Source organism: Schistocerca serialis, chromosome 12 (assembly GCF_023864345.2).
Source record: "Schistocerca serialis cubense isolate TAMUIC-IGC-003099 chromosome 12, iqSchSeri2.2, whole genome shotgun sequence".
In the NCBI taxonomy this organism is placed as follows: domain Eukaryota; kingdom Metazoa; phylum Arthropoda; class Insecta; order Orthoptera; family Acrididae; genus Schistocerca; species Schistocerca serialis.
The window spans coordinates 16,751,879-16,778,232 of record NC_064649.1 but is presented as its reverse complement, the minus strand read 5'-3'; the positions used below and the strand labels follow the sequence as shown (position 1 = coordinate 16,778,232).

The 26,354-nt window shown below is 40.8% G+C and overlaps 2 protein-coding genes across 2 annotated transcripts in view; one reads left to right on the top strand and one right to left on the bottom strand.

Annotated features, from left to right (window-relative positions):
• Positions 1-1,105, bottom strand: part of LOC126428058 (zinc finger protein 830) — a 52,960-nt gene extending 51,855 nt beyond the window's left edge. The window contains exon 1 of the mRNA XM_050089936.1: positions 920-1,105. Within this exon, the coding sequence (XP_049945893.1) occupies positions 920-1,041 (122 nt within the window). The 5' untranslated portion in view covers positions 1,042-1,105. The remainder of the gene's footprint in view (positions 1-919) is intronic.
• Positions 1,106-1,495: 390 nt separating this feature from the next.
• The window catches only part of LOC126428060 (charged multivesicular body protein 5), a 39,342-nt gene continuing 14,483 nt past the window's right edge, over positions 1,496-26,354 (top strand). The window contains exons 1-4 of the mRNA XM_050089937.1: positions 1,496-1,683; positions 1,901-2,052; positions 15,083-15,248; positions 18,751-18,978. Coding sequence (XP_049945894.1) covers positions 1,615-1,683; positions 1,901-2,052; positions 15,083-15,248; positions 18,751-18,978 — 615 coding nt within the window. The 5' untranslated portion in view covers positions 1,496-1,614. The remainder of the gene's footprint in view (positions 1,684-1,900; positions 2,053-15,082; positions 15,249-18,750; positions 18,979-26,354) is intronic.

The window sequence follows — 26,354 nt, the reverse complement described above, 5'->3', positions numbered from 1 at the left end:
CACAGTCTGACACACAGTTTCAATCTGCCAGGGAGTTTCAATGTAGTGTTGTATGTACAATAGCTGAATTAACAAAGTATGAATATGCACATGCATGGAACAGTCTCAAACTCTATAACAATTATGAAATGTGCTGTAGAAATCTTGGTCAGGAGGACCTCATTGGTGCGATTTTGACAAACAGAAAATTCAAACCTGGACGTCCTGAATTCCTTCCTGACTTTGATTTGTGCTCATTGACTCAGTATTGCTCTGTTTCATTCTGCCAATATGTATTTGAGGAAGCACAGTCATTACATGATGAGGATAAAGAAATAATACAGGATATACAATGACAACAAATATTAACCAGTTAAGAGAAATGTAAACTTAAGTCATGCAAACAATATTGCTATTGAACCAAATAGTAGTAATCAGGTGTTCAAAGGCTACATCAGCCATGGTGACTGTATCTCAAAATATAGCTCATGGGCGTATCTCAGGGCAGACAAGAATATAAGCAATCTGGTCAAGGAGTTGGATATCCAACCACATTCCCCCTCATCACTTAAAGAGTACATTCCATATGTCTTCGCAATATATTGTGTGCCTGCGGTTAACGTATTTGAAGTGAAAATGCTTCTCTGCAAATAAAAACTCAGAATTTGAAAAGAAATCAACACTGTCTAATAACAGTACAGCACAAAACCACGGATGAGTATAGAACTTCTGTTTGAAGTACCCGACACTGTTTGGTCTTCGGGTGAGGAGTACGGGCAAGTTAAGTAACGAAAAGAAACATACTTAATGAGAGGCATGAGTTTACTCAGTTACGCCTATATTAAACTTAAACAGATGGCACGGCAGTGTAATATTACCGAAACAGTATAAAAGACCTTTAAAAAATACATCTTATACATAACCATATAAGAAAGGATATTTTGCAAGAGGTGAATCAATTTTTTTTACAGACTGTAGAAGCTTCTGCTTCTGTTCACTCATTATTCTTCTAAGATCATTTTGTGTTACTTTTTTCTTCATCGCATTCATAGCAGTTGTCATATTTCTCGTTTCACGTGCCAGCACCCACACTCACTATATGCAAAACACAAAACAAACTCACGTATTTACCATTCGTCAGAGATATCAGTAGTAACAGCTGCTCATCTCTGGTTTTCCGAATTAAATTTCCGACAACTTGTAAATACGATTTTTTCTCAATGATTCCCGAAGGAATATACTTTAAAGCAAAATCGTCTTCTTTTCAATATTTTTATGATTAATGAAAACGTCAATATAAGTTTTATACAAACTCGTCATTCTTTCTCTTGCGCTACTTAATTTGGTTCAGATGTCTTCGAATAAAAATTTATTAAATGATTTCTATGTGTCAGTCTTCCGCTACCATCAGGAGCTGGATTTATCTAAAAGTAATGGGTACAATGTACGAAAGAACTCGAATTTTCTATCATTTGTATTTCTATGTAGTTGACAGAACATCTTTGAGCTAAAATCTGTGTTACTAAATACTTTGAATTCGCATGACTGTGAGCTGGAAATTGTGACATTTGTAGGGGGATTTTGTTGTTATTTGGAGAACAGTAATCGCTCGTCGTTACACAAAAAAAAAGAGAAATGAATAGGTTGTTCGGGAAAGGAAAACCGAAAGAGCCCCCACCAAATTTGACTGACTGTATAGCTGGCGTAAGTTATTCACTTTATAAGTTATTGTTGCCGTTATTGTTTATTACGTATTTATTAAAGATGCATCTTTTACCGTAATAAAATATAAAAACGCAAAACTTGTATGACCCCCTTGTTTCATGAAACTAACCTGTTTTATTAATCCTTGTTAGCAGACGAAAAATATGTTTACATGAACAATTTTTTACCGCAATGTATCCTACATCGATTGTTCTAGGTTGATAGCAGAGCGGAATCAGTTGAAAAGAAAATAGCTCGACTTGATCAGGAACTAGTGAAATACAAAGACCAGATGAAGAAAATGAGAGAAGGGCCAGCAAAAAATTCAGTTAAGCAGAAAGCATTGAGAGTGTTGAAGCAGAAAAAAATGTGAGTACTGTGGGTTGTTGACAGGCCAGTTATGATGATTTAGACGGAAACCTGGAAGATATACAAAACTAGGCCCTTATTTATATTTGTTGTGGTTTAATATTAGTTTTATTATTGGTAGAAGCACCTGTGTGAAATGAAGGATGAGATGTACTATTTAGTGATAACTTTGGATCTGGTAGTCTGAGGGTGAAATAATACATAATTCTATGTATAAATGTTGCAGAATATGGTATTGACGAATGACTATAAGGAAACATTTATGTTTGTACTGTGCAAACTTCTGTGAAGTGCATGGCTGATGGTAGTTCTGATTGTACCATTTATTAGGGAGGTTTCCTGTTCCACTTGCATATGTAGTGCACAAAGGATGCCTATTTATACACCTCCGCACTTGCTGTAATTAGTCTGATCTTGACTTCTTGAGCCCTTGTAGCAGTGACACATAGGGGGCTGTAATATATTCTTAGATTCCTCATTTAAAGCTGGCTTGTGAAACTTTGTAAGTAGGATGTCGTGGATTAGTTTGTGTACAAGCATCTGCTTGTTATAAATGATACATGGATTGAAATCAAACAGTGGAAAATCTGATAACGCTTTAAACAAGGACTGAGGCTGTGCTATAGGTCAAACTCTCGCCACAACTTTTAATTCACTTTCAGTGGCTTCACCATCTCTCAACCAAATAGTTCAACTTTAAGGCTGGCCAAGACCTCTGGCTACACTGCAGATTAATCACTGTCTAGACCCAAGATTTATGTGAGACCAGTATTATGCTGTTGCCATCTTCTACTTCGATTTTTGTGTTTACATTACACAAGCTACCTTTGTGTGTGCATTGTGTACCACTGTATTTTTGCCCTCACCCCCTTTTTCAAAATTATTTCTTTCGGAAGTGATGGAAGGGTAATGGTCAATAAGCATTTTATTTTCTCCATTCAGGAGAAACAACAAAATTCATTCAGTGGACACCAATTGGAAAAATGATATAATACACGTGTTAACATTTCCTTAAGCATGTACTGAAAGATCTGCACTATTCAGAAAGGTTCATTGTCAACATACATCCAGCAGAACAGGAAAAAAATTAATTTATTAAACCACAACTATTCATATCCAAGAGGAAAGGTTTCCTTGTAACAGACACCTCTATAAGTTACTGTTCCAGAGCTTCCTGGAGTAGTTGAGACATTTCTTTGTGTGTGATGTGTTATATACTTTTTTTTCATTTTTTGTTAATTCTTTGATTATAAGTTTCCTAATCGGCATAGCTGCAAACTATGTTTCGACGCATTCCATGACCAAGTACCATGGCCCCCCAGAATGTATATAACATAAATAAAATTCAATTATTATGATTTGAATTTTACAATAATTCTGTATTATTTATGTGGAAGTATTAAGTTGCTAGAGGCTTACAAGGATTTGCAATGTCTACTTGTAACAGTATGCCTCAGTGCGATGCATAATGCCAGTTTTAGTGTGTCTCACTAGGACTGGCTGAGCTTTGTGATGAAATCACTGACCAAATGGACCCATGGGAAATTGTGCAGCTTTTGGACTTTTTTTCTGTCTGTCTTTATTAGTGCTACATACTAAAGAGCCCAGAATAGGGAGATATATGAATATGTAAAGTGTAACTGTGTGACTGCACTGCAAGGAAATGTGCAATTAATTTACATGTCTACATATGTCCATGGGAGGTGTTTTATATTGTTATTGCTTCACTCAAGGTACTTTGTGTCCATACATCACTTCAACTTGTACATAAGATTCTTAGAATAGCATTATTCTATGACAGTCACGTGATTTTAGCTGGTATACATCTTTAGATGTGTTCTTTGTATGAGATTTACATCCACTGCTCTAAATCGACATATACGAAGACATTGGTAATCTATCTGGTGGATAACCTTGTAGGTATAACATGTGAAACTGAACCTTAGCCTTCAGTAAAACTGATAAAGCTTTATTGGAATATGAACTGTGATGTGCATAACTTATTAATATTGCATTACTTAACAAACAAGAAAGAAGTGCTGGAATGAAACCCACCTCTCTATCACTCTTTTTGTCTCACTAAATTACACTTAATTGTGTTGGCAGCTTTTGCGTTGCGTGTCGATATTGGCAATGTCTTGACGCTCATTATAATCACTTGGGTGGTAGGTACCAAGTGAGAATCGGCGAATCTAATGACTTCTCTCACACGGAGATATGAATTGGTTACATTTATTTTTGATATGGAGAGTTGCAAAATAATTTTAGTGATTTGCTAATTATGAATTTTAATGTTACTTACTTATTTTAATATCAACTATTTGTGTGTCTAACCTCCAGTAGTGTTTATAATTCAGATGATGTGGTTAAATTAACCTAATAGAACAAAATACCAGGTAACTTTATTTACAAACCATAATAAATCATGAACAAGACTCTCATTGGCCACCTACATTTAACTCGTGATTCGTCTCATTGACTTCCCATTATACGTTGTGCCGACCAGTACCAACAGCCCCCCAGGGGGTCCACAGCTGTTTCGTGGGCTCATGCGTGTCACACGTGGGTCCCCAAGCTGTTGCAACCTTTATTCTTTTTCGAGCTGCTTTACCTTCCTACTCCTTCCCTGTCCTTCTTCCTTTTCCTTTGCGCTTTCCTTTCCTCTTCTTCGTGTTCTTCTTTGACAGCCCGGCTATCCTCGTAACTTTACTTCGTCTTGCAGTTATCGTTGGGTGCTTTTCCTCCTCCTCTTTGGCTTTTCTTTTTTGGTCCCCCTCAGGGGTTTGACGTCCATCTGGAATTTTGAAATCTGAAGTGTGAGCCAGATGGGGAAGAACTCCCTCTCTAATGTCTTTGGCGTGGATTTCTCTCCCTCCTCCTCCTCCTCCTCCTCCTCCTCCTCCTCTTCCCCCCTTCCCCTCACTCCCCACCATAGCCCTTTCACACCCTTAGGTCACCAGCTTGGTAGCCATTCTGTGTGATGGAACTGTTATTTACCCATTTGACTGAGCCCATTGATACCACAGGGATCACACTGCTGGCACCTGTGCTGGGAAGCCTTGTGCAAGCCTAGGTGTGGTTGCCCAACTTTTCAGGGCATCAGAACTCCCAGCAACAACTGTCCTGTCAGGCGGCCGTTACTGTGGCTGGGTGGTGCTCACAGGCGAGCGCCTGTTCAGAATGGGTGGTACCAGGGTGAATGTTTGGCACATGAAATGTGTTAGACTCTCTGGTCACTCTTCTGAGGCCGTCTCTCTTTCTCTTCTGTGTCAGTTCCTCTTTCTGCATTCCCGGCCTTACCCTCCTCGGCTACCCCCTGGAAGGAGGGCCAGACCCGCCGGCTTGAGGCGAAACTCTTTTCACGGACCCTGGCCTGTACCAGCACCGACAGGAAGACTTTTACAGCCACCAAACCCGTTTTCTTTGTGGGACATATTTAGGACAAGTTCAGTTAAGTTGAGTTGTTAAACAAGATGGGATATGGCTCTCTCCTTATAAAAACAACTTCTGCCAATCAGCCAGCTCCCCCCTCCCCTCCCCTGTGCATGCGACTGTTTAGGAGACATCCCCTCGACTGTTGTTCATTACAAGTCACTCAACACTCAATATGACACAGGGTGTAATTTTCCCTAGGGCCCTTCTCCTCCAGTCCAATGATGAACTTGGGGCTAATTTAGAACGGCGTGGCGTTCATTTCGTCTGACGTGTCCAGAAAGGCCCTAAAGACAGTCGTGTGGACACTGGCACATTCATCCTGGCATTTGAGGGGAGGATACCCTGCCCGGGAAGGTCAAGGTAATAGTGTACAGATGTGACGTGAAACTGTACATTCCACCTCCCTTGCATTGCTTCCGTTGTCTCAAGTTCGGCCACATGTTCTTGTGCTGTGATGCCACTCCCATCTGTGGTGACTGGCCGTCCATTTCATGTGGGGAAGCCATACACCCCATCGCCTAACTGTGTTAACTGCTCTGGTCTCCATTCTCCCCGCTCACTGGACTGTCCAGTGTACATGAAGGTAAAAAGAATTCAGGAAATAAAGGTCCTTGACCATCTCAGCTTCTTTGAGGGCCGGAAGAAGTTTGACAGACTTCACTCTGTAAATCTCTCCTCTACCTGTGCCTCAGTTACGTCTTGCCCTCCTCACCCCTCCCCCTTTCCCCCATCCTATCCCCTTCCCTTTCCTCACCCTCGGCGGCTCCCATCCCTTCCCCTCCAGGAATCACTCCTCTTCCTCCCCATCAGCCAGGGAAGACATCCTCTTCTGTGGTTAGTGCTAGGGATGGGACTCCTTCTCGGAACATCCTTCCCTCGCATTCTCAGGATAGGAAGCTTGCATGCTCAGGTCAGACAAGAGACCTGTACTCGGAGGACCCCAAAGCCACTCGCTCTCTGTCTGATCCGGACATCACTGTCGCCTATTTTCTTACTGATAATACCTCCTCCCTCTCTCCGAGGGAGAAGAAGCAGCAGCGCAAGTCAAAAGACGAGGCTTTGCTCCCTCCTCCTTGTCCCAAATCAGATCCAGTTTTTATGGATGTCATCCATCCTCATTGGGGACGACCATCGACCAAGTGACATGACCTGCCCTTGGCTTCTTTGTCTTACCTGGTCTCTCACCACACGATAATCCAGTGGAATTGCAATGGATGTTATCGTCACCTTCTGGAAATACTGCACCTTGTTTTCTCCTACTCTTCATTCTGTCTTGCTCTTAGAGAAATGCACTTTCATTATGACCACTCCCAACATTTCGTGATTATTGGGCATTCTGTCGGAACTGTGCCGATAGTCTGGTAGGGTCTACACTTTGGTTCACGCTGATGTCATTAGTGACTGGATTCCCTTTACACCAACCTAGAAGCAATAGAGGTTAGAGTGCAGACAACTCTGACAATCATCGTTTACAATGTCTACCTCCCTCCAGGTAGGTCACTTCCTTACGTTGAACTGTGTACCTTAATACAGCAACTCTCACCCCCGTACCTCCTCCTTGGGGACTTCAGTGCACACTGCCCCTGTGGGGGAGTGCCACTTCAATGGGTAGCAGTCTTCTACTTGGCCAACTTATTACAGACTCTCTTCAGTGATGATTCCCCTACTCACTTTGGCACCGTTACTGTTATTGATGTCGCACTCTCTTCCCCTGCTCTTGTGGCTTCCCTGCATTGGTCACCCCATGATGATCTTTGTGACAGTGACCACTTCTGGTGATTCTATCATTCCCTTGCTGCCGTCAGGTAGACAGGCCCCTCACATTGGGCATTCCGCAGGTCCAGTTGGCCTTTATGTAAGTCTGCTGTGCACTTAGACACCCCTCTCTCGAACTGCATTGATAGGGTCGTGCAGTGCATCTCTGCCCCTATTCTTCATGCTGCTGGCACTGCTGTCCCCCTATCCACAGGTCCCCCTCATCATTGGCCACTATCGTGATGGACCAGGATGTCGCTGTCCAGGACCGCTGAGAGGTGCTGCACCGACCAACCTCCTCTCTTTTAAGTGTCTCCGAGCTAAGGCTCGTTACCTTATGAAGCGGAGTAAAAAGGAATACTGGGAGCGATTTGTTTCCTCCCTGTGGGTGTATGCCTCTTCATCACAGATTTGGTCCCAGCTCCGTAGCTTTTTGGGCCACCTGCGACAGTCAACTATCCAGGCCCATATTTTCATGGTACTCTGTCTACTGATCCATTGGTCCGTGCAGAACATCTCAAGAGCTCTTTCAGGCTCAAGTTGCACTTCACTCAGCACCCCTCGGATTCAGGAGAACAGTATCCTATAGGGTTCTGTATTAAGCGTCACACTCTTCCTCGCAGCCATCAATGGGCTCGTAACCTCTGTTGTGCCCCTGGTTACCCCGACATTGCATGTCGACGAATTTGCATCTGGTGCAGATCCCACTCAGTAGCGTCTGCTGAGTGCCGGCGCCAAGGCGTGGTCCGATGGACCCACGTGTAGGCTGTCTCCCATGGCTTCCAGTTTTCTCCCTCGATGCATTTTTTGTTGTCAACCCATAGTACACCCTGATCCAGAACTTTATTTAGGCAACCAGCTCCCACAAATTGTAGCACAGTCACATTTCTTGGGTCATATTTTTGATAAAAAGCTGACATGGCTGCCCCGTATTTGCCACCTGAAGACTACATGCATGCAGAAGCTTAATGCCCTCCACTTCCTGGCCCACACATCTTGGGGTGCAGACCGTGCCACTCTTCTCCATCTTCACTGTGCTCTGGCTTGTCCAGATTGAATTATGGAAGTCAGGTTTATGGCTTAGTGGCGCCTTCCACTTTGAAAATACTTGATCCTGTTCACAACTGTGGGGTGTATTTGGCCATTGGTGCCGTTCGCACTAGTCCCGCTGACGGTCTCCTCGAAGATGTGGAGATTCACCTCTACAAATACGATGCAGCCAACTCCTGGTTTCTTACGCAATTGCCATTTTCAGATTGCCTGATCATCCTGTGTACCCTGTCCTCTTTGCAAGCGAGGGGCATCTTCCTCCTGATTGCACCCCATGGGTGGGATTGCCGGTTGGTAAGCGTCTTACTTCCGTTTGTAAGAATCTCTATCTCCACTCACTGGAATGCACCCTGTGTATTTCCTCTCATACCCCCTCCCCTTGGATAGCGCCTAGACCATGGATTAGGACCGACCTATTCTAGGGTCCTAAGGTCTGTCATCCCTATGGTCTTCCGGCATCTTGCACATTCCATCCTTGCAGATTTCCAGGATGCTACTATCTTCTGCACTGGCTGTTCTAAGATGATTCATAAAGCAGGATATACTTTCACGTATTCTACTGGCTTAAAACACCGTTTATTGCTGGGATCAGGTAGTGTGTTCACAGCAGAGCTACTAGCCATTACCAACGCCCTCCATTTTGTTACTCAGACCGCCTTTCACAGTGTTTTAATATGTATAAACTCAATGAGCAGCCTCCAGGCAATCGACAAATGCTACTCTCATCATTCTTTGGTCTTTGCTATCCGTGACCTTTCCTCCCTTGGCAATGCTGCCTGCTCAGTTGTCTTTCTCTGGGTCCCAAGTCATGTGGGTATCCCAGGGAATGAACTGGATGACTGTTTGGCTAGAGAAGCCATTCCTTTCGTGACTCCAGCTGCGGTTATGCGGATCTGTGTCACATCCCTTTTTGCACAAAAGTGGAATGACATCTGCTGTGCTGCTCTCAGTAACAAACTTCACACAATCAAGGCGACTACTGCAGTTTAGAGCTTTTCCTTGCTTCTCGGAAGGAGTCCACTGTTTTATGTCATCTACGTGTTGGTTATACCAGGCTCAACCATTGTTTCTTTCTGTGTAGCAAACCACCCCCACAATGTGGTTGTGGAGCCAGACTGATGGTATCCCACATATTGGAGGAATGTCTCATTCTTTTGGCCCCTTCTGCTAAGTATAGTCTTCCAGATTCCTTAGTTTTAATATAAGCAGATGATTCATGGATGGTTTTTATTTTCAGTTATAAGGTTTTGCTTTACTCTTGGAGCAGGGGGAGGGTGGTTATGGTTGGGGCCTCTCTTCATGTTTTATCGGTCTGGGACCTCATGACCAATCCCCCATGGAAAACACTCCTCTTCTTTCTCCAGTTTTTGGTTTGGTTTAACCTTTTATGCCTTTTATTATGTATGTTTTAACTTCCTTGTTTTATAGTTTGACTCCTCTGACTGGGTCTGTCCACTTTTAACGGACCCTCTCTCTTTGGTAAGTAACTTTGGAATCGTGGGACAGGTCTGCTTGCCATGTGGTCCCATAAACCCTCTCAATTAATCAGTCAGTACCAACAGCAACATGCAACAGAAAAGCTGACACTGTAAGTACACTTTAACTTCCTACCTAATTCTCAGCGTCCTTCGTCGTGACTCGACTCAATTTTTTGAACAGTGCGCAAGAGTATATCTCCATTTGGGATTACTGGAGACTGAAATACCACCTGTCTTCTTTGACCAATGACATCATCGCCCTGCCAGAAACCCCTATTTCGAGCGTATCAAACATGTGGACCAAAACATTGTTCATCTCTGTATCCGATTCCCGTTCCAGCTACTGCCGGGTCTGGGTGCTGACGAGTCCTCTCCATTTGGCTCGGTCTTCCCACCACTTTTCTTCCTCCACTTGCTGCCAGGTCACACCTCTACTTTCCACATATATTCTCACTCCCATTTTCCACCGTGATCTTGGGCGCCCTCTAGGTCTTTTCCCATCCATCTTTAGTTCTTCCATAATTTTGGGGAGTCTCTGCCCATGCAGCCTCTTAACATGCCCATACCATCTTATCTACGTTTTTCAATTTCTTCTCTCATACTTTCTTGTTTAAGGTCCTTTCTAATCTCTACATTCCCTACTGTGTCCATTCTTGTTTTTCCCTTAACTGCTCTGAGAAATTTCATTTCCTCTGCTTGCAGTCTGCTCCAGTCCCTTTCTGTCATTGTCCATGTTTCTCCACCATCGATGACGATAGGGAAGTAATAATTCTTATACATAAGGAGTTTTGCTCTTTCTGAAACTTCATTATTCCAAATCAGGTGTTTTATTGTTTGGTAGAAATTGCCTCCCTTCTGTAACCTCCTATTAATTTTGTTAGTTATTCTTCCATCCCTAGATATTTCACTCCCTAAATAAGTGAAACTTTTTAGCACTTTGAGTGGTTCTCCATTCAAGCTAATATTTCCGTTGATCCCTTTCTCTCTTCCAAATACCATTACTTCACTCTTATCTTTATTTATTTTTAATCCATGCCTTTACATTATTTCCTTCCACACATAAAGTTGTAACTGTACATCTACCTCTTTATCACCCCATATTACCATATCATCAGCAAAAATCATCTTTTCGTCTTTTTCTTTTACTGTATCTTTAATTGCCCTATTCATTCCCTCCATCACAACATTACAAAGTTCAGGAGATAGAATGCTTCCTTGCTTAAGTCCTTATCTTATTTCGAAGTATTCAGAGTTACCCTATGGTGTTCTAATTTTACAATTGTGTCCTCTGTACATTGTCTTTATTACATTAATGTATCCATCTTCTATATAAATCTTCTTCATTTCTTCCAGAGTCTTTCCCTGTTAACTGAGTCATATGCCTTTTCTATGTCTATAAAAACCATTATCACCCTTTTGTTATAGTCTCAACTTTTTCCACAGTTGACGGATAGAAAATATCAGGTCGATCGTCCTTCCTTCTTTCCTAAACCCATGCTGTTCTTCACTCTGCTCCTTTTCTGTCTTTTCACTTATTCGATTTAGTAAAATTCTTTAAAAAATCTTGGCTGTATGACTCATAAGGGTTATTCCTCAGTAGTTTTTACAAAGTCTTTTGTTGCCCTTTTTGAAGATGGGAACAATGTCTCCCCTCCTCCAGTCGTCAGGTATTGTACTGTTTCTCCATACACTTGATAGTTCCCTATGCAGCCACTGCATTCCCACTGGACCTGTTGCTCGTATCATGTCCACAGATACTTCATCAGGTCCTGGGGCTTTCCCCTCATCCATCTTCTTCACAGCTATTTCCATTTCTTCCAGTGTAATTTGTCCTAATTCTGCTTCCCAACTTCTCTCAATTTCTCCATTATTTGTTGTTTCCTCGTGTACCTGCTCCTCAGCGTTTAACAGTTTCTTAAAATGTTCTTTCCAGAGATCTTTTATATTCCCTGGATCTTCAATCACAGTATCGTCCTCTGTTTCCATCTTTACTGGTACTTCAGAAGCCTTCCTTTTATTTTTCATCATTTTATAGAACATTTTCTTATTGCTCTTCACATCTTCTTCCAAGTTTTTTGTAAACTCTTCCCATGCCTTTTTCTTTGCTGTATCAAACGTGTCGACCAAAACATTGTTCATAACACGTCTAAAGACACAAATTCCATGCAAATCCATACACTAACTGAACACAATGATGATAGCAGGACAGTCATGTGAAAAGGGGGTTTTGGGTGGGGACTGACTAAAAGTTCAATAATGAGAACAACAACGACAACAACAACAACAACAACAACAAGGTTCAAGATGCAACACTCTGGAACACTGAAACTGCCAAAAAAATAAAATAAAACCTGACAAGACCTTTAAAAAAAAAATGTTCACAGTATCCAGTTAGTCTATATAGCTCAACCCTAGACCAGGATACGAATAATTCCCCCCCCCCCCCCCCCACTACACACACACACACACACACACACACACACACACACACACACCAGCAAAAGCCAGCATCTCAATCTCAAATTCACCTATATAGGTCAACCGTAGAGTAAAAGTTCACTTGTGGTATAGGTGGCTTTTCTGTTGCATGTTGCTGTTGGTAGCTGTGTGCACTGTGAAAGATGGGAAGGGAACATGATGAATGGTGTGTCAGATAGGGCAAAGGAAAATTGTTTTTGATAAACATCATAAATGGATCAGTGTTTACAATTAAATCATGGGAGAAGATAGGTTGATGAATGTTCATTAATAATAGAGTCACAAGTTTTATATATTAACTTAACATTGATCCTCTTACTCAGTGGCTGCGTTATGCAGGCACCTAAGAGTACAGTTTAAATTTTATGATTTATTTTGTTTTACGTAACAACATTCTGCACAGTATGTTCCATTGTGCCACCACATAATTTCGTACACCCCACGTCATGACGACTGTTGCAGACTACAGCTCTTTCATGTAGCTGAAAGTGTGCTAATGTTACACTTGTGCCTAGTCTTGTGTAATGCTCTGTCGCTAATATTCGAAAATGTTGAGCATATGTAGTTGTCTAGTTACAGTTCTCTAACGAAACTAAACAACTTTGATAAAGACGACATCATATGGGCAGTCCGTGAATTTTATGACAATGCCGAGTACCCAACATCAGAAAAATTGAGAAAAATGTTAGTTGCAAAAATATTTTTTTTAGATCTGTTAGGTCAGTGAGAGACATATTAAATGATATAGGATTGAAATACAAGTATCGAAATGACGGTAGACAATTTTTACTTAATCACGACAACATAACAATTCACTGTGTAGTTCAAGTGACATGCGGTTTATATTCTATTTGTGTGAAACTTGGGTTACTCACAACCGTACATCATGCGGAATTCGAGCCAAAGTGGGGGCCTTAAGGCACCTGTTGGGAAATGGATCCTCTGATCGTTGTACGTGAGGGGTGAGGAAAGACTGGTTTTCTTAATGAAAATAAATTAGTTCACAGGTGTAGGATACATTATGAAATACGGATATTTTTGGCTCATCTTCACGCGTTATAAGTCTCGGGAATGAAGCATTTCTGATAGGTATTCTGCACTTGTATTACTGTACTTACCATGAAAATTTTAGACAAAAGGGGTCCATTTTCCATTAAGTTCCAGTGCAGTAACGTGTGTGACTACATTACTTTTACAGTGTGACATGAAAGGGAAGCAGTGGTTGGGAAGGGAGTGAGACAGGGTTGTAGCCTCTCCCCGATGTTATTCAACCTGTATATTGAGCAAGCAGTAAAGGAAACAAAGAAAAATTCGGAGTAGGTATTAAAATCCATGGAGAAGAAATAAAAACTTTGAGATTCGCCGATGACATTGTAATTCTGTCAGAAACAGCAAAGGACTTGGAAGAGCAGTTGAACGGAATGGACAGTGTCTTGAAGGGAGGATATAAGATGAACATCAACAAAAGCAAAATGAGGATAATGGAATGTAGTCAAATTAAGTCGGGCGATGCTGAGGGAATTAGATTAGGAAATGAGACACTTAAGTAGTTAATGAGTTTTGCTATTTGGGGAGCAAAGTAACTGATGATGGTCGAAGTAGAGAGGATATAAAATGTAGACTGGCAATGGCAAGGAAAGCGTTTCTGAAGAAGAGAAATTTGTTAACATCGAGTATAGATTTAAATGTCAGGAAGTCATTCCTGAAAGTATTTGTATGGAGTGTAGCCATGTATGGAAGTGAAACATGGACAATAAATAGTTTGGACAAGAAGAGAATAGAAGCCTTTGAAATGTGGTGCTACAGAAGAATGCTGAAGATTAGATGGGTAGATCACGTAACTAATGAGGAAGTATTGAATAGGATTGGAGAGAAGAGGAGTCTGTGGCACAACTTGACAAGAAGAAGGGATCGGTTGGTAGGACATGTTCTGAGGCATCAAGGGATCACCAACTTAGTATTGGAGGGCAGCGTGGAGGGTAAAAATCGTAGAGGGAGACCAAGAGATGAATACACTAAACAGATTCAGAAGGATGTAGGCTGCAGTACGTATTGGGAGATGATGAAGCTTGCACAGGATAGAGTGGCATGGAGAGCTGCATCAAACCAATCTCAGGACTGAAGACAGCAACAACTCCAACTATCTTTTCTTGTTCCAAGCACTCGTGGGGTAAGGAGAGTGCACATTCTGCGTCATAGTTGATAGCGGGGATTGGTAATTTCCATCATTCTCAAACAGTGCTGTCACCAAATGTGTTAAAACTGCAGTGCCTCAGAGTCTAGAAAAGACAGACAGAAAGAATATCTCTTTCAATACTCAATATTTGATATTGATTAATTGATATATTGTTAATTTAGGTATCGACATATATATCAATATATTGTGAAAAAATTTTGATATTTTTTGCCCATCATTGCTCTCCTGTGCCAGCCTCTTAATGTCACAGCAGCAGGTGCACCCAACGTCCTCAGTTATTAGTTGGATATATTCCAGTATCAGTTTCCCCCTACCATTTTTACCCTCGACACCACCAAAAAATACCGTGGAACTTATTTATTAATGTATTAACATGTCCTATCATCCTGACCCTACTTCTTGTCAGTGTTTTCTACATATTCATCTTATCTTTGATTATTCCGAGAATCTCCTAGTTTCTTGTCAGTCTATCTAATTTTCAACGTCCTAAGCATTATGCCTCAAACACTTTGATTCTCTTCTTTTTCCATTTTTTCGCAGTCCATAATCTACTTTCATAAGAGGGAAACACAGCTGTGCATATAATTTTTACCACACACTGACATTTTAAAAATCGCTTTGAGGACTCATTTTTCAGGTACGAACAGCAAGTGGACAACTTGAGACAGCAGGCGTTCAACATGGAACAGGCCAATTATGCAACTCAGACACTGAAAGACACTCACGCCACTGTGGCAGCCATGAAGGCCGGTGCAAAGCAAATGCAGAAGGAGTTCAAGAAGCTCAACATTGATGAAATTGAGGTACATTTTCCCAGTGTTTTCTCTGTACAGGCAGGCAGAAGACAAGAGAGTTATAGATGTGGAAGAGGTTTGCTGGTCCTGAAATCTTATGAAATAATTATAACTCATTTATATTAAAACTAAACTTCTTGATTAGTCTCCTAGTTCTGAAAAATGCTGACAGGTCTCTGTCGTACCAGTGACTTCATTTGAAGTGGTACAAACTGCTGTGGGATCAGCTCACATAACTCCCAGCCATTGTCAGCTTTCGGAACCTTCTCACTGCTACTTTTCACTCGAGCATCTTGCCAGTAGGCTCCACAAGGTTAAGTGCACCCCACACCAGTTACCCTAACAAGTAAAGTCCCATGTGGATTTGAAAATTGAACTTGGTCAGCGTGAATAAGGTGAGAGTTAACCATTTTGTAGGTTTAGTCCTTGTGGTGTGTGAACATTTTAGCCCTTCTATCCAAATTCTTAACTTTAATATTTATAAGGGTGCTGATAACCTTGCCATGAGTGCTCTTAAGACTCTAAAGAGAGAGAGAGAGAGAGAGAGAGAGAGAGAGAGAGAGAGAGAGAGAGAGAGACACACACACACACACACACACACACACACACACACACACACACACACACAACTTGGTAGGAGTTCTATGCTGGGAAAATTTTGTGACGAGGTTGATGTGATTTGAGCGCACAACCTCATAATCTGCAGTCATATGCTCTATCATTGTGCCAAACAGTCGCCCGGAAATAAATACAAGTAATGTTGATTACGTAGTAGGTAGAATGTTTTGTAAAGTGTTTTGGTAAGTTAATCAAAGAACTCAGTTCATCTGCTTTGCTCCATAAAGTTTACCTCACGGTCGTAACCTCTTGTCAGTAATGCACAATTTGTGTAGTTTCTGGTATTGTAAGGGATTTCCTTCTAAAGAATTGGTACTGTTGTCAAAACAGTTATTGTTAATAAATAAGTCATAGGGATATTAATAACAATAGGTGTTCGTGTCTTATGATGTGGTAATGTAGGTATACCTTCCAGAATGAATTTTCACTCTGCAGCAGAATGTGCTGATTTGAAAATTCTTGGAAATTTAAAATTGTTTGCTGGAGTGGGACTCAGATGTGAGACCTTTGCCTTTTGCAGGCAAATGGTCTACGGTCTGTGAGCTATCGGAATACATCTGACGATTGCCCTCACAGCTTCACTTCATTCTTCCAGGACTACTAGTCCCATACAGTATGGAGGAGAACTGCTGTGAAGTTTGGAAGTTAGGAGAGTAGTCACTGGCAGCAGTGTGTAGGCAGGTCGTGGGAAGTGGTTGTGTAGCTCAGTAGAGACAGTACTTACCCATGAAAGTCAGAGGTCCCAGTTTAGAGTCCTGGTCATGCACATAGTTTTAATTTGCCAGGAAGTTTCAAGTCAGGTATACCTTGATTTGTTCCAGGTTTCCTCAAGGTTCTCCTTATTGAAAGGATTTATAGAACATGGAGGAATGAGTTAAGTCACGCCTTTTACGTACCTACATATTTGGGACTCTTGGAATTCTTATGTATAAGAGACAGTCAAGTGAAAACTGAACACCCACTGGAATGGAACCATGGTATGGTTCCATTCAAAAGTAATCACCACACACATTAAGACATTTATCCCACTGGGAGACAAGATGAGCAGTTCCTGTTTTGTAGAACGCAGTTGGCTGATAACGTATTCACAACCTCATCCACTGTTGCACTTCCTCATCCAACTGAGACAGACATCCACACATGGTTTTCTTCAGTCCGCAAAAGATATGAAAATCACACTGTGAAAGATCCGGTCTGTACAGAGGATGTTGCATTGTTTCCCAGCCACATTGCTTGAAGTGCAACAGGATGATTCCTGGCCATTTTGAATTTATTGTGCATCACAGTTTCTGCAAAGTGTTTTCATTGTTCTGCACAGTGATTGTTGTTCCATGCTCAAGGAACTCTACAAGCAGAGGACCCTTGCAGTTGCCCCCCACCCACACACACACACACACACACACACACACACACACTGCCAATCAGACTTAGACCATGCATCAGTGATTTGGTTGGGAAACACTGCAACATCCTCCATACAGCCCTGATCCTTTATCTTAGGACTTACACACCTTTGGCAACGAAGAAAGACGTGTGGGCGAGAAAGTGCAAGAGTGTGTGTGGTTGTGGATCCATCAGGTATGTATATCTGGAACAGGGTCAGATGGGGAGCTGTTTGAATAAAACAGTAGTAGCATTTTCAGGATTCATTTGCTGGCAGTAATGGCTGGAGGGATTAGCAAACTGCTGATCCCATGTCCTACGATCACACAAAGCTCTTTGTACTGCCTTGTAGGCACCAGTTATCTAGCCAGAACAGGTCTAAGACCTAATTCCTGAGTGAGTGATGGTGGTGATAAAAAAAAGGACACCTAGTTATGAGTTACAGAACATAATTAAAGGATTCCTTAGGGACTGACTTGTATAGTGAGAAAAAATAGGAACCTGTGTTCCAGAACACCAACAGTTTTACTGTGAGGTAACACCTGTTGCCATTAGATGATGGAAGTTGGGCTTGGCTTGCACTAGGATGGGTGACCGTCCAGGTCTGCTTAGTGTCATTGGCAAGCGGGGTGCACTGAGCCCGTGTGAGGCCAGTTGAGAAGTTTGTTATCAACTTGAGGGAGAGTGGTGTGCTGACTAGGTGCTCCTCCATATCCACATCCACATCCAATGACGCTTGACTGACTGCTGAGAATGATACGGCAGTCGGTCAATTCTGTTGGGCATTCTGAGGCCTGTTCAGATCAAGTACGAGTTTCTTTTTGTTTGAGTTTTAGAGCATAAACAAAATGTTTGATGTAACACACAAGTAGCACAGGAATAGCAAACGGAAATATGTGGAAAGTGATCCACCTGCCTTGGTAAAAAACTGCTTTAAAGCAAACACTCTTGTAATATACTTTGCCTTGCAAGGACCATATCTCCTCAAGCAAAAATTTATGTACTACTCTCTTTCATTGCTTTATGGCCTACAGGCAAATTCTTCGTGTCACAGCATAGGCCACAGTAGTAGATAAGCGGCAGTATTTTCGTATAACTAAGAGAGGATCAGTTTTTCTGTGAAACTAACAACTTCCCTGTTATTCATGTAATTGCAGTGTTTTTTAGTTGAACTAGAACTTGGCAATTTACCTTGGCAAATAATGCTCTGTTGATTATTATTAGTGTGAGCTACAGAAGCAGTTCATTATAGCTCCATTTTTGCAGTAATAAAGTATGTTGATTCATGTTCCTGATGATTTTGTGTTTCATGATCAGATATAATGTTCGATGAATGCCTGCTGATGGTGGAAAAATATCACACTAATGCTGATGTCGCTTAAATTACTTGTGAACCTGTTTCCATTCTCATTGTGTGTATTGTGCAACACAAGATTTTCACAAGTGCAGTTGACCTGTTTCTGAGAGTTGTGTGATGTGGAGTACACGTGTGTGCCACTTCTCATTGAAGGATGTGCAAGACGATATGGCAGACCTGTTGGATCAAGCGGAAGAAGTGCAGGAGGCCCTGGGACGTTCATACGGCATGCCCGAGATTGATGACGACGAATTGGCTGCAGAGTTGGACGCTTTGGGTGACGAAATAGCTCTCGACGATGACACTTCCTATCTCGATGATGCGGTCAAGGCCCCGACTGCTCCAGATAAGGAACCCGGAGCTGACAGTTTGCGGAACAAGGTACTGTGTCCTTTCTTTGTAAATTAATTTTTGCTGAAAACTGTCTTGCATTAATTAAGGGGTGAAGTACTGTACACTTTTGTGAAACCTTCATCAGTATCCTTAATCCTAGAGTGGGCACGCCATTTTTCGTAACAAGAGGGGGCACACAGCCCACTTCGTACATTTGTAAAGGATAGCTGTCTTTATGTTACCAAGGTAAATGTGTAGGAACAAAATCACAGTTTATCTTAGTTTAATTAAACTTACATTATAAGAGCTAAAAAACTGCTCAGCTAATCAGTAAAAAAATACACTGTTCATTACATAGCTCTGTTTCTGTGTACTAATGTTCCCCACATTAATAACCCACTCGAAACCTTAAGCAGTGCAGTTGCATCAGATCCCTTGCCAGTTGTTTATATGATTAGTAATTAATTCATTGGTAACTGTCACACGACACTAGAATTGTACTGTTAGCTCAAAATTTGTGTCATTTTCGTGCACGGATTGTGCATTTTTTCTCATCAAGCTCACTGTTTATTTTATATCATTGATGCTCACTTGAACATGTGACACCACAACCTATTAGTGTTCTAGCTGAATCAGTAATGAAGGAATACATACTGGCTCGCAGTTGTTTTACAACAAAGTAACTGCACAAGACAGTGTTATTTGTAATTGGCACGTTTTATACATAGGCATACCTGCTTGAGGGTTATATTTGGCGAGTTGTGTTTTTGTTGGTAAAATTTGATGGTTCAAACCAGCAGTGAGTTAAAAGTAAACTGCAGACTTAAAGATGTTGCTATTAAGCAGGGGAGGTTCGTTCTAGAAATTCTAGAAATTTTTGTGGCACCTGAGGGTTTATCATCATCATATGTGCTACTCTGACTCATACACTGAATAAAGCTCAGAAATTCTTCACTACAACTCTAGTCCTCGAAAACTCTTTGCGGATTGTATCATTAAAAAAATAGGCGTGAAACACCAAAAACATGCCAGTAATTGGCACTTTGTGTTACCGTATTTACTCGAATCTAAGCCGCACTTTTTTTCCGGTTTTTGTAATCCAAAAAACCGCCTGCGGCTTAGAATCGAGTGTAAAGTAAGCGGAAGTTCTGAAAAATGTTGGCATGTGTCGCCACAACTAACTTCTGCTGTCAAATGTATGTTGCGCTAGACAGGTATGCTTTGCAGGCACAAAGATAAACACTGTCGCCAAAACCTGTGCTTCAGTAAATAAATTAAAGGTAGAAGAATGTAAACATTATGCCATGTATTCTTTCGTGTTTGTTGCTATTTCATTTAAATCCTGTCTGCCTAAAAAACTACGAAACTAGAACAGCAAACGCGGAAGAATATACATATCATGTCATGTTTATATTCGTATTATTCTTATGCTGAATAGTGATACAGTCAGAAACTAAGCACGGCAACTGACTAGATTTTTAAATCTAAGATGACCCTAATTTCTGTGCAGAATGTAATGTACTAAAGAGTCGTCTGCAAACAGAGAAAAATTTTCGCTAAACTCTCGTTCAGAACATCTTCTATCATACGCAGTCTATTATTTGGTTCTTGTTGATCATTATCAAAGAAAGCAGCAGTTTAAGTAACAACAAATAGCAGACTCTCGCCATTGTTTCGCTTATGAGACAATTCCTCTCTCTTTTTTTTTTTTAATTGTAAGCCGCGGTAGTGCGCACAAAAGCAAGCCTTGCCGCGAGCGGCGTCAAGCCGTAAACACGCATTATCAGAATGTAACAAACAATGCATGACACAGTACAATAATGCATTTTCAGCTTAGAGTGACATAAACACCTATAACAAAAAGAACGGCACTTACCAGATCAAAGCAAAATAAGCAATCGATTCAAACCAGATGAAGCACGCGAAAAAGGAAGGGTACCCGTATAAATACGGACGGAGCGCCTGACATAGCAAGGGCTACCTGGTAAAGCTTAACTGTTAAGCTTACGACTCGAACCAAACTACTGTAGCTGTATCTTCATCCATTCGACCTCAATTGTATTTCACGTTACAATGGACCAACTGTTTTTCGATTTGGAGGGGCGGTCTAAAACTTTTCTCTCACCTTGAATTTCGAGTCTCAAATTTCGGGAGCTGCTTAGATTTGGGAAAAATTTTTTTCCTTGATTTCGAGTCTCATTTTTCGGGTGCGACTTAGATTCGAGTGCGGCTTAGATTTGAGTAAATATGGTACATTAGCTGTTGAGTTCCAACAGTTTCATGTCACACATGGAATAGGAAAAAGACACAAAATTTTTGAATCCACCATTAATAATTGACCATTGAAATTCATCAGTAATGTTGCACTCGTAGTGAAGAAGTAGTTTGTCTTACAGAAGTACGGCAGCTTTTGTCAGGAGGGAACCAGCTAATGGTCAAGCCATTATTAAAATCATTGTTTGATGTGGTGCAGGCAAAGTAAAATGTTGTTGGGCAATGATAGAAGTGAAGCAGAGCTGAGAAAGTTCAAAAGAGGTGCAGCTTTCATGGAATGGTGAAGAAAAATCAATGGAAGTAGCTATTAATTGAGTGTAGAGCTGAGACAGAATATGTGTGTAATATTTTTAGAAACACACCCAGAAGCAATGTTGTCTGTTGAAAATTGGCCATGTATTTCATTTAAAACCGAAGCCCAATGAAAACTTATTAAGTAAACAATATCAGTTTGATGAGATATCGTTCTTGTATTTGAAGCATAGTACCCATAATTTAGTTCTTTACTGTATGTGAAATATAGGGTGATCAATTCGTAAGACAACTGCCTGAAGGGATTTTTTCCTTGCAGTGCCAGCAGTTTTGGCGGGGAGTGTATTTCCCATCTACTGCGAGGCCTTTGTTTCTGTAGAAAGCTTGTGCATGATAAGAGTACTGTATTCTCCGAAGAGTATTCATGTACAATTCCTGTGTGCACTCTGAATCAGCACATGCAGTAAGGATTTTATTTCAGGAGGAATTTCCTGCTTTTCATGTTCGTAATTGGAGAACGATTGACCGATTGCTAAATAAAATTCAGAAAACAGGAAGTGTTCTTGAAAGGAAACCTACAAGTCACATAAATACTCACAGAAGATGACACCCCTACGTAATCAAAAAATAGGATTGTGATGTGCTACTAGTGTTGAGAGAATAATAGGCCTCTTTTCCTTCCAGGACAAAATTAACAATGGGAGATATGTGGAATGCATTTTGTGGCTTCCCCCTCCCTCCCTCCCCCCCCCCCCCCCCCTGCGCTCCCCACCTCTCCTCCCACCCCCTCTCACAATTAAGGGGTTTTGTTCCAGATGAAATCTTGAAAATTTCCAGTTTCTGTTTGTTTCATGTATTATTGCCTTATTTCTTGTTTATTCATTCATTTAAACAAAACACTGTGTGGCCATGACCATTTTTCAAGGATCTGAACAGTCGAAGAAGGTAAGATTCACAAGTTATTTAGGAGGTGGGAATTCAAAAGCTTTCAAAGCAGTTGAAGAAGCTATATGGAGAAAATGTAACTATAACTAACCTGGAGTGCATAGGTCATGCACAAAAACAAATGGGTACGAGGCTGCGAAGACTGAAAACTGCATACTAGAGAAAGAACTTGGAAGGTGGCAGAGGATTCGTTGGTAATAATAGACTCACAGAATCCATCGTAGATAAAATCCAAAATTATTGTGGCATGGTATTAGGCAAAAGTTTGAAGCGTTGAAGATAGAAAAGCTGTGGGCCCAATTTTGTTTAACTTCTCCTCAAAAGACGATAAATCCATTCGTAGCCTGTGCCCTCCAAGAAGTGATTCATGGTGCAAATACAACAGAGCACAGCAAAATTGTGAGAAATTGATTCACAAACTAACTGTACCTTTTGCCATATTAGAGGTCCTGAGAAAAATTTTCAGTGGTTTGTCAGATGTAAGTAAGGCTATTGAAGAAATACCTTTATGGCTGCACTCAGAATCCTAATGATTCCATCAGCGGTATAATCTGGGCCAGAATTCCCAAGACAGTTTTTGTGTTTGTGGCAATTAGTACACAGCATTTTGGTGTCTTTGAAGCAGTGGCAGTGATCAGTGAAGGGAATGTTGCTAGGTATGAAGTCCTGAAAAGACTGCTATAAACTTTTGGTCATTTCACAGTGAAATATATGTTAAATTATGATAAAAAAAGAGTTAGGCCATCAGAGAGAGCTGTTAGAGACCTTTAAACAAGAGCAAGGTAACACAGACGAGCAGGAAAAAAGGACATTACAAGATGAGGAGGAAGAGAATCCAGTAACCGATCTTATAAAACTGGACTTCATTGACAACTTTACTGTCTGTTTTCCACAAGTTGTATTTTTTAAGAGTAAAGTATACATTTTCTTAGCTTCTGTTTGCCAGAATTTGTTCAAAATTAGAGGATATACTAACCAAGCATTGTACGTATTTTAACGTAGAGGTTTTCGTATTCTGTAAATCTCAAAGAAGTTAGAGCCTTACGCATGTAGAAAATTGTAAACAGTTTCTTATTGTGATGTCCACTTTTCCAGTAAGTATCATAGTCTTTAAACTGATCAATATTTTTTGAAATGCTTCTGGTAAATTGGTTAGAAATGAGTAACCTACAAAACGTATTTTTTTTTTTATTCCCAATAATTTCTGCTAAAAGGCACCTTTCATATGAATAAAAAGGGATTACCAGCCTGTGCAGATGTCCTTAACTAAGAGAGAACATGCTTTTGTCAACTTTCATCAGGACTGCAATGACACACAAAGCCAGCTTGTTGTTACAGGAAACTCATGATGTGTTTAGAGAGAATAGTTATCAATAACATGTGGCCGCCTCATTCCCTGCTAGATTTCTTGTGGGGAAAATGAAATTGTGCAAATCAAATTCACATACTTTAGGTGAACTTAAAATTAACATTTGTCAAGAAATTATTCCCATTTCTCAGAGGAAAATGCAGAGTATAATGAGTAATTTCCCAAGCAGGTGTCAGAAATGCATGGGGAATGGAAGGAGGCAGTTTAGTATCTCCTTGCGTCACATGTGTGATTAATTTACTTTTCTTTTTAAGTGTTTGTTAGGTATATTAGAAATAACAGGTGTGACAAACTGTACTATGTTTACTGTGGACCTCCTGTCATCGGCACATCAGGCACAACAGCTGGCCTTGCCAGTTGGCCACACGCCACAAAACTGTTCTGTTCAATAGGTGATTACCCTGTACTTGTTACAAGGCTGAAATGTCTGTTCAGTGCGAGTTCTTTCTGTATCCTCTATAGTAGTTTCGGAACACGCATCACGTGTTTGAGCTTGAGTGCCTAGTATATCCTATATATAGTAGACAGCTAAACGATGGATGCTGTGTATCAGATACAAGGAAATATTCTCAGGATGTCTTAACAACTAAAGTTGAAACTACAGTGTATAAATTGAGGCGCTGAGAACCGTAAGGGCCTAAAGCATATCGTCATCAGTAGTGAGATTTTTGCATTTATTCATGCTTCCGGTGTCTGTTGATCTTATGGTAAGTCAAGTTTATCTGTGCTGTAGACCCACATTGTACGTATGAACATTCACGTATAGCTGTCTTACTGGTTTCTATGATATGCACTTAAATGTGGTGTTGATGATGGTGTGTTTCAGGCCCCTATGGTTCTCAGTGCCTCAAATGTTTTTATCTAAACACAGTCGAACAAGATTATTGTAGTTATCCAATGTACCAGTTTTCTGCTGTCTTCTGTTGTAGCTGTAATTCACTGTCACAATACAATACATCAAAAATGATGAACATCGACATATAACAATATGGAAATTCCTGGATGGAAAAATACATGGTGGTGGTGGTGGTGAGGTCCCATACTCCGAGGAGCGTAGGGGACGATGCGGGAAACCCACACCGCTGTACTAGGCAAGGTCCTAGTGGAGGTGGTTTGCCATTGCCTTCCTCCGACCGTAATGAGGATGAATGACGATGATGAAGACGACACAACACCCAGTCATCACGAGGCAGGAAAAATCCCTGACCCCGCTGGGAATCGAACCCGGGACTCCGTGTGCGGGAAGCGAGAACGCTACCGCAAGACCACGAGCTGCGGACGAAAAAATACATAAAATAAGGAAAATGCAAACATTCTCGATTTCAGGAATGGTGTATGGTGCATAGAAGCACATAATAGAAAAGAATTAACACTAGCTTTCGAGCTCTTGTCTTCTTCTAGTAAGAGTACAAACATTCACAAAGACACCTAAATGTACATACTCGTGACAACAGTGAAAGTTGTTGCTTGTTGCCACCATGAGTGTGTGTGTGTATATTTGGATATATATCTCTCTCTCTCTCTCTCTCTCTCTCTCTCTCTCTCTCTCTCTCTCTCTGTGTGTGTGTGTGTGTGTGTGTGTGTGTGTGTGTGTGTGTGTGTGTGTCGTACTCTCCTACTAGAAAAAGAGCAGGCACTCAAAAGTTGGTGTTAACTCTTTAAATGTTTCTGTGTGCCATGCACCAGCCCCTTTATAAGCAAGTGAATGTCAACATATACTATAAAGCAGTCATACACAATCCACATAGCTCATTTGTTTGAATGCTCATTGAAGTAATATACATTGTGAATTTTGCTGGTGTCCTGTGTTTTGATGAATCTCATAAGAATTCATACTATAAAGCTGCACCAGGAAATGGCAACCAGATGAAGCCAGTAATGGAGGAATCAGATCACTGCTTCTTTGTTAGCTAGTGTCTTGTACTAGGTTAAAAATCACAATACTTAATTAAGGATTACGATGTGAATTATATTTCATTATGCCCCCTAAAGATTTTATTAACTGAAAGTAAAATGTGTCTGAGTTAAGATCCGTCATGTTACGGCTTACAAAGAGACAGAGTATAACAGAGAAACATTTATATTACTGCTGGAAATGCACTCCTCAGCACACTTTTTTAAAACATTATTTATTTCTGATGGTGACTTCATGGAGTTGTTGTAATATGAAATAGTAGCTAACTTGGAAGCAATTTTGAAGAATTACCAAGTTACTCGTGTCTAAGAATATACTAAACTTGCAGTTAAGTCATGTTAAGCATAGTAGTATTTTTTATGAAGTACCATTCTGTCACTAGTGTAAATCATTGAAGCAACAGTCATTTATGTGTGGTGTTTCATTTTTTTAAAAAGAGCATTATCTTAGTCAATACAACTTTGACATGCTATTGTTTGTTGCTTCTCTTGAAGCGGTTTTCAAGTAACTCTGGACTGTTTTGCAGGAACTTCTGCCTGAAGAGCAGTATTTTTTGTAAAAATTGGCTTATTTGTCTGATATTGAAAATGTTTGTAAAGAAGATATCATTGTCACTTTCTGCGAAGGTAAATGCAAGTTATGTTACACAGGTTGTATGCCTAAAATAAT